Source organism: Agelaius phoeniceus, chromosome 4 (genome assembly GCF_051311805.1).
Source record: "Agelaius phoeniceus isolate bAgePho1 chromosome 4, bAgePho1.hap1, whole genome shotgun sequence".
NCBI classification, from domain to species: Eukaryota; Metazoa; Chordata; class Aves; order Passeriformes; family Icteridae; genus Agelaius; species Agelaius phoeniceus.
Genome location: NC_135268.1, coordinates 74,149,523 through 74,161,993, shown reverse-complemented (window position 1 = coordinate 74,161,993; position 12,471 = coordinate 74,149,523). Strand labels below are relative to the sequence as shown.

General features: G+C 51.1%; 1 protein-coding gene across 2 annotated transcripts in view; it reads left to right on the top strand.

Moving 5' to 3' along the window:
* SFXN5 (sideroflexin 5) overlaps nt 1-12,471 on the top strand; it is a 122,077-nt gene that overhangs the window by 11,159 nt on the left and 98,447 nt on the right. Inside the window, exons 1-3 of one of the 2 annotated variants that reach the window (XM_077177931.1) lie at nt 1,375-1,424; nt 4,016-4,028; nt 11,296-11,373. In XM_077177931.1, the coding sequence (XP_077034046.1) occupies nt 1,375-1,424; nt 4,016-4,028; nt 11,296-11,373 (141 nt within the window). Of the gene's footprint in view, nt 1-1,364; nt 1,434-4,015; nt 4,029-11,295; nt 11,374-12,471 lie in introns of those variants that run through there. The other variant, XM_054632981.2, reaches the window with a different exon arrangement.

The following is a 12,471-nucleotide window of genomic DNA, read 5'->3' as shown; positions in this document are numbered from 1 at the left end:
GGATCCATGCAGGGATCAGGGGGGATCCCTGGAGGAATCAGGGGGAATCCCTGGAGGGATCAGGGGGGATCCATGCAGGAATCAGGGGGGAATCCCTGGAGGGATCAGGGGGGATCCATGGAGGGATCAGGGGGGATCCATGGAGGGATCAGGGGGGATCCATGGAGGGATCAGGGGGGGATCCATGCAGGAATCAGGGGGGATCCATGCAGGAATCGGGGGGGATCCCTGGAGGGATTGGGGGGGATCCCTGGAGGAATCAGGGGGGGATCCATGCATGAATTAGGGGAGATCCCTGGGGGAATCAGGGGGGATTCCATGCAGGAATCGGGGGGGATCCCTGGAGGGATTGGGGGGGATCCCTGGAGGAATCAGGGGGGGATCCATGCATGAATTAGGGGAGATCCCTGGGGGAATCAGGGGGGATTCCATGCAGGAATCAGGGGGGATCCCTGGAGGGATTGGGGGGGATCCATGCAGGAATCAGGGGGGGATCCATGCATGAATTAGGGGAGATCCCTGGAGGGATCAGGGGGGATCCATGGAGGGATCAGGGGGGATCCATGCAGGAATCAGGGGGGATCCCTGGGGGAGCAGGGAAGAGGCACCAGCACGTTCTGGTGTGATTTAACTCCATTCCCACTGCTCCATCCACACCCCAGGCCTGTATTCACAGCCCAGCAGGAGATGGGCCATGTGAGGATGGAGAATTCCCAGGATCCCAGAGCTCCTGGTGTCCCTGGCCATGATCCACGTCCCCAGGGGCTCTGGGTGATGAGGAGAGGCCACTGGACTGCCCTGTGTCCCTTGGCCTGGGATCTGGAATTCTCCTGCCCCAGGATCCTGGAATCCAGCTGGGCCAGGAGTGATGATGTTCATGTGTCCCAGTCCCTCCATATTTCATGGTCTGGTGCTTGGAGTTGCTACAAACCCCACTGATATTTTTATTTTCACTGTCTAAATACTGAGTCATGTTTCCTCCTTTGCCCTGGAGCTGCCCATGACCTTCCCCTGCTGTTTCACAGATCCTTTCCTCTCCTTGCAGACTTTTCCTGGCTCTGGAGGTGCCCAGGGTGCAGCCCTGAGCAGCCTGGGCTGGTTCTTGGTGGCACTTTGGGAATAATCCAGGCTGGCTGTGCTCGTGTAGGGATGGAAAAGCTGGAAAGAGCCTGAAGAGGCTTTTGCTGGGAGCAAAGGGAGGGATCCAGGGAATCCTGGAGTTCATCGGGTTTCCTATCTCAAATCACCAGTAAAAACCTCCTATATTATTTATTTTCAGCTGATGCTTCGTTCTGCAAAGGAAATAAACCCTGAAAGGCAGTTTCTCACTGAATGTGATTATTTTTTTGTCTCCTGTTTTGCAGAGCTCATTTTATGGCAGATTCAGGCACTTCCTGGACATCATTGACCCCCGCACCCTCTTTGTGACTGAGGTAATGCCTGCACTCCCCTTTGGGCCAGGGCTGGGTGTCAGACAGCTGCAGGTGAAACCCAATCTCCCCTGGGAGCAGCAGAAGCACTGACCCCGTGTTTGTAATGGGTTTGTGTCTCTCAGGGGATTGATTGCCCCAAGGAGTGAGTGCTGCTAAACCTGGAACAGAAACCTGCCTGGCACCGGGCAATCCTCAGCCCCAGCTCCCTCTGCCACCTCAGCTGCCTTTTGGCAAAATTGCCTCTGATTTTGTCCTCTCAGGAGGAAAATCCCTGCAGGTTTTCATGGCAGAAATGCAGGTGGGGGGATGAGAGAGGAATTGTGAATTGCATGGGGGAGTGAAGTTTGGTGCAGCTCTGCAGGGGCTGCACTCCAGAGCTCTGGGCTGTGCTTTTTCCTCAGCTCTGGGCTGTGCTTTTTCCTCACTTCTTGCCCTGTTTGTAGCAGGCTTTGGGGATCCTGCCCCTTCATTTCCATCTGGTGTTGCCCAGCTTCACTGCAGCTCTGTGCTTCCATCAGATAATGGCTGAGGGTGATGGGGAGCCCCGGGGAAGGAACAGTTCTGCTCCAGCTCTGGAACTCTGCCCTTTGGCCAGGAAACTTTGGCATTTCAATGAAGGGCAGCTGCTTTTTCCTTTTCATTGTATCTTTTCCCCAGTGTCCACCCTGAACCTCCTGTCCCTGTTCCCTGGAGGCTGTGCCCTCCTGGCAGGAGCTGTGCAGAGCCACAAGGGCCCCCTGAGCCTCCTTTGCTCCAGGCTGAGCCCCTGCCCAGCTCCCTCAGGGATTCTGCAGCCCCTGCCCGGCTCCCTCAGGGATTCTGCAGCCCCTGCCCGGCTCCCTCAGGGATTCTGCAGCCCCTGCCCGGCTCCCTCAGGGATTCTGCAGCCCCTGCCCGGCTCCCTCAGGGATTCTGCAGCCCCTGCCCAGCTCCCTCAGGGATTCTGCAGCCCCTGCCCGGCTCCCTCAGGGATTCTGCAGCCCCTGCCCAGCTCCCTCAGCCCCTCCTGGGGCTCCATTCCCTTCCCAGCCCTTTTTAAGGCTGAATTTCTTCTGCTCCTGGGGGGATTTTCCTGCTGGTGGCTCTCCAGGGATGCAGAGGAGTTCGGGCTGAGCTCAGCTCCTGCTCTGAATCTCTTGGGGTGACCCCTGGCCTTCCCCTGGTCACCTGTTCCAAAAAACCTTCCCAGGTTTTGGGAGGTTGTGGAGGGTGTGGGTTCAGAGGGATCAGCTGCTGTAACTTTGTTTTGGGGAGGTTCTTTCAGGAAGGTGAAATAAAAAGGAATAAAAAGAACCAAGTCTGAGTGGCCCAGTTTTATCCTGGGTGAAAACTGAGCAGTTTTGGGTCCCAGGGTGAACCTGGCAGAGCAGGGAGGGCTGGTGTCCATCTCTGGGACAGGGCTGAGCTGCAGGAATGGCCTGGGGGCACTGCAGGGAGGGAAATGCCCTCTGACACCTCTGACATTTCCTCTGGGCTGTGAATTCCATGGCAGGGATGCCTCAGGAAACCTGAACATCCTGATGACCCCAGCAATTCCCTTTCCCTGGAGAAGCCTCTTGGCAGGACAATCCCCTGGGTGACTCCTCAGGGCTTCTTGCTCACTCTGCCCTGTGTGTTTGCAGTGATTGGGGTGTGCAGATGTGGAACTCCAAGGGTGTTTTTGCTTTCCTTTGGTAACTGAGGGGGCAGGTGGAAGCCAGGAGGGGTTTGCTGAGCCCCAGGCTGGGCAGGGAGCTCCTGGCTGCACCTCCCAGGCCCAGGGCTCAGGGAACAAACAAATCCCTGCTTGCCTTGGGGGGGAAAAGAGGAGATAACTGAGTGTCTGATGGGAATGGAGGTGAATCCCATGGAAAATGCTGGGAAATTGGGCGATATTGAACTTTTAAAATATTTTAAAATATTTTATTTTAGATGTTTTTATTTTTATTTTAAATTTTTTTTACATTTTTATTTTAATCCTTTTTTTGGTGGCTGTGTGTTCCATGGTGGCACCCTGCTGCTGGCTGTGTTGTGGGGAGGGATGGAGGAGTGAGGGGTGCTGAGGGTCACCGGTGCCACTCCTCCCTTGTCATTTATTCTCTGTAGAGCAGATTCTGAGATAAAATCAGAATATATTATTATATTGTTCTGATATAAATCAGAAACTTCCTTGTGCTCCAGAGGCCCTTGAGGAGGGATCCTGGGGGGATGGCCCTGGCTCCTGCTGTGGCTGGGCTTGTATCTGCTGGGGGGACACTCACCCCATGGCACTGGGCACAGCTGAGGGCACGGGGGCTGCAGCATGGCCCTGGCATAGGTGGCAGTGCCGGCAGTGGGGTGGCAGTGAGGTGGCAGTGGTGGCAGTGGTGGCAGTGGTGGCAGAGCTGGCTATGGTGGGAGTGGTGGCAGTGAGGTGGCAGTGGTGGCTGTGGTGGCAGGGGTGGCAATGTGGTGGCAGTGGTGGCAGTGAGGTGGCAGTGGTGGCAGCTGTGGCAGTGGTGGCAGTGGGGTGGCAGTGAGGTGGCTGGGGTGGCAGTGCTGGCAGTGTGGTGGCAGTGCTGGCTGTGATGGCAGAGGTGGCAGTGTGGTGGCAGTGGTGGCAGTGTGGTGACAGAGGTGGCAGTGGTGGCTGTGATGGCAGTGGTGGCAGTGCTGGCAGTGAGGTGGCAGTGAAGTGACAGAGGTGGTAGTGCTGGCAGTGAGGTGGCAATGTGGTGGCAGTGAGGTGGCTGGGGTGGCAGCGGTGGCAGTGAGGTGGCAGTGGTGACAGTGAGGTGGCAGAGTGGTGTCAGTGGTGTCAGTGGTGGCTGTGGTGGCAGTGCTGGCAGAGATGGCAGTGCTGGCTGTGGTGGCAGTGAGGTGACAGAGGTGGCAGTGCTGGCAGTGCTGCAGCCCCTCTGGGGAGGACCTTTGGTGACTCTCCTTCACCTTTGGTGACTCTCCTTCACTTTTGGTGGCTCTCCTTCACCTTTGGTGACTCTCCTTCACTTTTGGTGGCTCTCCTTCACCTTTGGTGACTCTCCTTCACCTTTGGTGGCTCTCCTTCACCTTTGGTGACTCTCCTTCACCTTTGGTGGCCCATTCACCCCTCAGTCCCTCTCCAGTGGAACCATCTCCTGGCAGCTGCACATCCACAAGCTGCTGCCCTCAGAGGGACCCTGTGTCCTGCAGGGTCACCAGTGCTGTCCCCAAGGTGCCCCCTGGGGCTGCAGGGCCTGGCCGGGGGACGTGGGAGGGACAAATGATGGCAGTAATAATTTCATTGCTGTGTAATGGGGAAGGTCCCAGTGCAGGGGGACATGGGAGGCCCAAATGATGGCAGTAATAATTTAATTGCAGTGTAATGGGGAAGGTCCCAGTGAAGGGAGACATGGGGATGGGGACATGGGAGGCACAAATGATGGCAGTAATAATTTAATTGCTGTGTAATGGGGAAGGTCCCAGTGCAGGGGGACATGGGGATGGGGACATGGGAGGCACAAATGATGGCAGTAATAATTTAATTGCTGTGTAATGGGGAAGGTCCACGGGGCAGCAGGTATTCTGACCAGGGGGACTCACCCCAGTGTTGGCACTCTGGGAAGGAGGGACAATAATTCCCAGTGAAATCAGAAGCCAGGAGAGCTCCAGGGGCCGCCTCTTGCCTGCCTTTGCTGTGTCTCATTGTTCAGAGCCTGGAGCTGCAGAGCATCTTGCATTCCCATATTTGGGGCTGAGATGGAAGCAGGATTAGATGTATGTTATTTATATGAACCATACCTTCTTACTCAGCAGATTGCCTGTCTGTGTTTATTCAGTGTCACAGCTGCTGGCTCCACTCGAACAAAAAGTTTCTGGCTCCTCTTGTCTGTCACTGTGGATCCAATACAATGGGGCCAGCTGGAGTCAAGTCTGGTGTCTGTGTGTCTGTGTCATCCTGGGGAGCAGGGACAGGGCCAGACTGGGCTGGGCCACAGCTGCATCCCCACAGCTGCATCCCCACAGCTGCATCCCCACAGCTGCATCCCCAAAGCTGCATCCCCCCAATGCATTCCCCCAGAGCTGCATCCCCCCAGTGCATCCCCCCAAAGCTGCATTCCCCCAGAGCTGCATCCATCCCCCCAGTGCATCCTCCCAATGCATCCCCACAGCTCCATCCCCCAGCCACAGCTGTGCAGCTGCTGCTGCTGCTGGTGGCCACAGGGTCCTTGGTTTGTGGCACATCCCCCCTTAGTTTGTGGCACATCCCCCCTTAGTTTGGGGCACATCCCCCCTTAGTTTGGGGCACATCCACCCCTTGGGATTGGGGCACATCCCCCAAGCCATGGCTGGGCTGGAGGTGGGACCCCAGAGCTCAGGGCACACAGAGATCACACAGAGATCCTGCCCAAAATGCCACAGTGACAGTCCCAGTGTGACACTCTCAGGGTGACAATCCCAGGGTGACAGTCCCAGTGTGAGCCCAGGGTGATGCCAGGCTGTCCCTGAGCCCAGGGTGACAGTCCCATGGTGACAATCCCAGTGTGAGCCCAGGGTGACAATCCCAAGGTGACAATCCCAGGGTGACAATCCCAGGGTGACAACCCCAGGGGTGATGCCAGGTTGTCCCTGAGCCCAGGGTGATGCCAGAGCCCAAGGTGACACCAGGCTGTCCCTGAACCCAGCCCATCTCTGGTGTCCCCAGAGCCTGGTGCAGGCCTGGCCCTGCAGTGGCTGTGGCAGGAGGGTGGTGCTGCTGGCACTGCCCTGCTGTGCCCTGGGTGTCACACCTGGGCTCTCAGGCTGCTGGCACTGCCCTGCTGTGCCCTGGGTGTCACACAGGTGTCTCTGGGACCCGTCTGAGTTGTCCCTGTGCTGGCAGGGGCTCAGGGTGGTGGCCATCAGCCCAGGGCTGGAGCTGTTCTTCCCCCTCCTGAGCAGCAGCCTGGGGAAAAGGAGCCTCAGGGGGAATTTCTGGCTCTGCAGAACCCCCTGAAAGGTTGGAACCGGCTGGGAGTTGGGATCTGCAGGAGGAGAGGGGAGGCTCAGGGTGGGCATCAGCAGGAATTTCCTCATGGAAAGGGGGCTCAGGCACTGAAAGTGCCCAGGGCAGGGGTGGAGTCCCCCTCCCTGCAGGAATTTCAGAGCCCTGTGGATGTGACACTTGGGGACAGGGGCAGTGGTGGCCCTGGCAGTGCTGGCATGGTTGGAATGGTCTCAGAATTCCAAGCTGAGCCATTCTGGGGCTGTGTGATCGGGGCTGGGGTGGGTGCAGCAGCTGGCAGGGCTTGTTCCATGCTCTCCTCTCCAGAAGGTGCCTGCAGGTGCTGTCCTGGCCCTGGTGACTCCAGGCTGTGCCCAGGAGCCCCTTGGCAGAGGGCTGGAGGGGCTGGACCCAAAGCCAGCAGTGATCCCAGGGATGGGGGCTCAGCCCAGCTGGGGTGGCACATGCACAGCCCCCCCAGGCTGAGGGACCAGCCCTGGCCCTTTCCCAGCTGGAATCCCATTCCCTGTCCCTTTCCCTGACCCATCCCCTGGCCCTTTCCCTGACCCATTCCCTGTCCCTTTCCCAGCTGGAATCCCATCCCCTGTCCCTTTCCCTGTCCCTTTCCCAGCTGGAATCCCATTCTCTGTCCCTTTCCCTGTCCCATTCCCTGTCCCTTTCCCTGACCCATCCCATGTCCCTTTCCCAGCTGGAATCCCATTCCCTGTCCCTTTCCCTGTCCCTTTCCCAGCTGGAATCCCATTCCCTGGCCCATTCCCTGTCCCATCCCCTGTCCCTTTCCCTGACCCATTCCCTGACCCATTCCCAGCTGGAATCCCATTCCCTGGCCCATTTCCTTGCTCATTCTCTGTCCCATCCCTGGAATCCAAGTTGGAATACAAGCCCAGTCCCATTCCCAGTCCCATCCCCTGTCCCCCCCACAGCTGGAGCCCTGTTCCCATCTGTTTCAGCTGTGCAGCTCCTGCCCAACTGGGCACTGTCCTTGTCCCTGTCCCAGCTGTTCCCAGCTGTGCTGTCCCAGCCCAGGCTGGGCCCTGTCCCTGTCCCAGCTGTTCCCAGCTGTGCTGTCCCAGCTGTTCCCAGACATTTCCAGTTGTGCTGCCCAGCCTGTGCTGTCCCTGTCCCACCTGTTTCCAGCTGTGCTGTCCCTGACCCTGTGCTGTCCTTGTCCCAGCTGTTCCCAGCTGTTCCCAGCCGTGCTGCCCTGTCCAGGCCGTGCTGTCCCTGTCCCAGCTGTTCCCAGCTGTTCCCAGCCATGCTGCCCTGTCCAGGCCGTGCTGTCCCTGTCCCAGCTGTTCCCAGCTGTTCCCAGCTGTTCCCAGCTGTTCCCAGCTGTTCCCAGCCGTGCTGCCCTGCCCAGGCCGTGCTGTCCCTGTCCCCAGGGCTGCAGGAGCTGCTGCTGCTGGCAGGGCTGAGCTCTGAGCACATCCTGCTGCAGATGGTCTGTCTGGCACCCCTCGGTGAGAGCTCAGACCCCAGCAGCCACCACTAGAAGTGCTCGAGGGTTTTCCCTCCCAGGAAAGGGGCTCTGGAAGGAATGAGACACTCTGGGAAAAAAAAAAAAAACAAACCAAACCAAACCAAAAAAACCCCGTGGTTGTGGGTTTGTTTTTAATCAGGGATGCTGTAAAATCTCGAGTGACACTTCATCCCACAGGCAGCAGCAGAGACAGCAAAGCACCAATAAACATGGAAACAGGGGCACAACCTTGCAGAGAGCTGGGGCTGCTGTGGAGGAGGAGCTGAAGGGAAATGTTGGCATCAGCAGCATGGATGGGGCTGTGATTTAGGGAAATGTTGGTATCAGAGCCATGGATGGAGCTGTGGAGAAGGGAAATGTTGGTATCAGAGCCATGGATGGAGCTGTGATTTAGGGAAATGTTGGTATCAGAGCCATGGATGGAGCTGTGGAGAAGGGAAATGTTGGTATCAACAGCCATGGATGGGGCTGTGATTTAGGGAAATGTTGGTATCAGAGCCATGGATGGAGCTGTGATTTAGGGAAATGTTGGTATCAGAGCCATGGATGGGGCTGTGATTTAGGGAAATGTTGGTATCAGAGCCATGGATGGAGCTGTGATTTAGGGAAATGTTGGTATCAGAGGCATGGATGGAGCTGTGATTTAGGGAAATGTTGGTATCAGAGCCATGGATGGGGCTGTGATTTAGGGAAATGTTGGTATCAGAGCCATGGATGGGGCTGTGATTTAGGGAAATGTTGGTATCAGAGCCATGGATGGAGCTGTGGAGAAGGGAAATGTTGGTATCAGAGCCATGGATGGGGCTGTGATTTAGGGAAATGTTGGTATCAGAGCCATGGATGGAGCTGTGATTTAGGGAAATGTTGGTATCAGAGCCATGGATGGGGCTGTGATTTAGGGAAATGTTGGTATCAGAGCCATGGATGGGGCTGTGATTTAGGGAAATGTTGATATCAGAGCCATGGATGGGGCTGTGATTTAGGGAAATGTTGGTATCAGAGCCATGGATGGGGCTGTGGAGAAGGGAAATGTTGGTATCAGAGCCATGGATGGGGCTGTGATTTAGGGAAATGTTGGTATCAGAGCCATGGATGGAGCTGTGATTTAGGGAAATGTTGGTATCAGAGCCATGGATGGAGCTGTGGAGAAGGGAAATGTTGGTATCAGAGCCATGGATGGAGCTGTGATTTAGGGAAATGTTGGTATCAGAGCCATGGATGGAGCTGTGGAGAAGGGAAATGTTGGTATCAGAGCCATGGATGGGGCTGTGATTTAGGGAAATGTTGGTATCAGAGCCATGGATGGAGCTGTGATTTAGGGAAATGTTGGTATCAGAGCCATGGATGGAGCTGTGGAGAAGGGAAATGTTGGTATCAGAGCCATGGATGGAGCTGTGATTTAGGGAAATGTTGGTATCAGAGCCGTGGATGGGGCTGTGATTTAGGGAAATGTTGGTATCAGAGCCATGGATGGAGCTGCAGGGAGCAGGGAGAGGAGCTGGAGCTGCCTGGCACTTGGAGCTGCTGATGTGGCAAATTTTGCTCCAAAAACCTGGATTTTTGCAGGTTCTAGTTAAAAGAACCTGCATGACTATTCCAGAAGGAAGAGGAGGCAACCCTGGATTTTCCCTAATTTTGGGGCTGTTTGGTGAAGGCACCTGAGCAGCTCAGAGCTGTGTGGAAGGATCTCCTGAGCTGGCTTTAACAGTTTGTTCACTTTCTGTGCCCCTTTTGTCCCCCTCAGGACTTTCTCCTTTCTTGCTCTATAATAGTATATATTATTATACATACTCTATAATAGTATATATTTTTATACATATTATATACTTTCCACACTCCTTTCTCTGCAGAAGTTCCTGTTGGACATATTACAATATATTTTTTCACAGTTCTATTTTTTTTCAGTATTTAGTCTTATTTGTAAGGTCATCTTTTGAAACTTATTTCTAGTTCTGTTTTTCTCTCAGCAATGCCTGTCCTATTCCATAGTAGTTTAAAGTTAGTATTTCTTCTCTTAAAGTTTGCATACAGATGTATATGTTTTTTCTCTCATCAATGTCTCATTCTATATATTTTTAAGTTAGTATTTTTAATCTCAAAGTTTGCATGCAGATACACACTGTGTAAACTTTCTGTTAAGTTTTGAACATTTTTTACAAATCTGTTTCCCACAGTTCCCCTCTGTCCCCATGGAGCTGGGAGAGGGAATTTGTGGAGACTGAGATTTTTTAAAAGCCAGCCTGAGCTTTTTTGTTTGCTGTTTGTTACCATTCTAAACAAGATGGGATCTGGCCAGGGTTGTTATAGTAACTACTGAGATTTCCTCAAGAGAAGGGGAAAAAATAGCAGCAGCCCCATTCATGCCTTGCTGCAGCTCTCCATTCAGAGCTGCTCTGGGAGAGGGGAGGGAACTGCAGGGACAAAACCACGTCCCTGTAATGAGCACAATTATATAACATTTAATTATATATATTCAATTATGCATCATTATATGTCGTTATATTTATAAATAGGAATAGTAGTTAATGTAATAGAAATAATGGTTAATATAATGCAATATATAGAATAGAGAATATAATAATATAGTATATAATAATATAATATAGCATAATATGGTATATAATATAGTATACAATAAATAATATTATATACTATAGTATACAATAATAGTTATAATAATATATAATATTATATATAATATATAATATTATATATTATATATAATATTATATATTATATCATTTACATAATATATAATATATAATATATATTATACAATATAATATAATATAATGCAATCTTATATTATAAATAATATATTTATATATTATATAATATATACATTTCTATTTAATTATATGTAATTATATTTATAAATAGAAACAGTAAATAATATAATGTAATGTAACATAAATAATAGTTAATATAATATAAAGCAATATATCTAATAGATAAAGTCATATAATATAATGCAAGATTAAATTACATATTATATAATTAAGTGATATATAATTAGATATTTAATTATATATAATTACATTTATAAATTGTAGTTTATATAATGTAAAATAAATTGTAGTTAATATAATGCAATATATCTAATAGATAAAGTAATGTAATGTGATATAATGTAATGTGATATAATATAATATAATGTGATATAATGTGATATAATGTGATATAATGTGATATAATATAATATAATTAATATAATATAATATAATATAATATAATATAATATAATATAATATAATATAATATAATATAATATAATATAATATAATATAATATAATATAATATAAATTTTTTTAGCATCCTGGGCCAGTGGGAGGTGTCCCTGCCCATGCAGGTGGACAATCCCTGAGGCCCTTTTCCCCCACGGTTCCCTGATGTGATTTCCTGGATCACCCCGTTTATTCTGTACTTGTTTCCCCTGCAGAGCCGCCTGAAGGAGGCAGTGCAGCTGCTGGAGGATTACAAACACGGCACTCTGCCCCCAGGAGTCACCAACAAACAGGTCAGAGGGAAAAACCCTTCCAGTTCTGCTTCTTCCCTGGGGAGGGCTCTGCTCAAGGGCATTTCTGCTGTTTCTGGGGGCAAACACCAACTGCTCGCGCTATTAAAGGGAAAAAAATGTCATTTTTTAGCTGGATTAAAGTCTTTTGTCACTCCTGTGAGCTCTTTAGCAGCAGCTGTATGGCTCAACCCCTGCCCTGTTCCTGTGCAATAATTTCAATTTCTGCCCAGATCCCAGCCTTGTCTGGGCTGTTTCTGTACAATAATTTCCATTTCTGCCCAGATCCCAATCTCATCTGGGCTGTTCCTGTGCAATAATTTCTATTTCTGCCCCATTCCAGCCCCTGCTGGAGCTGTGCCAGCAGCAGTGGGGACATTCCTGGCCCAGGGATGGCAGCAGGAGGGTGTGGAATGCCCAGGGATGGGGTTCCTGAGGAAAGGATCATTTCTGGGGATTTGGGATGTAGGGATGGCCTGGGTGATCTCTCCAAGACCACATCAGTCCCATTTTCTGGGCTTTTCCCCCATATTCCTCTGCAGATGCAACTTATGGGAGCAGGGATGAGGATTTATGGGAATCAACCTGCTCTTTAAGTATTTTACCTGCAAGTCAGTGCTGTGAAACAAAAAACATCCATTTTTTTTGTGGGTGTTACCCGAAAATCTTCCCCATTTCTGTCCATGTTTTTTGCCTGAAATATGGAGGTTTTTACCCATAATACAGAGGTTTTGCCCAGAATATGGAGGGTTTTGCCCATAATATGGAGGGGTTTGCCTGAAATATGGAGGTTTTTACCTGAAATGTGGAATTTTTGCCCAGAATATGGAGGTTTATACCCATAATATGGAGGTTTTGCCCAGGATACGGAGGTTTTTACCCATAATGTGGAGGTTTTTACCTGAAATATGGAGGCTTGACCTGAAATATGGAGGTTTTACCTGGAATATGGAGGTTTTTACCCAGAATATGGAGGTTTTGCCCAGGATATAGAGGTTTTTACCTGAAACACTGAGTTTTTACCCAGAATATGGAGGTTTTTACCCATAACCTGGAGGTTTTGCCCAGGTTGCTCCTGGCTGCTGCCAAAGCTGGAGAGCA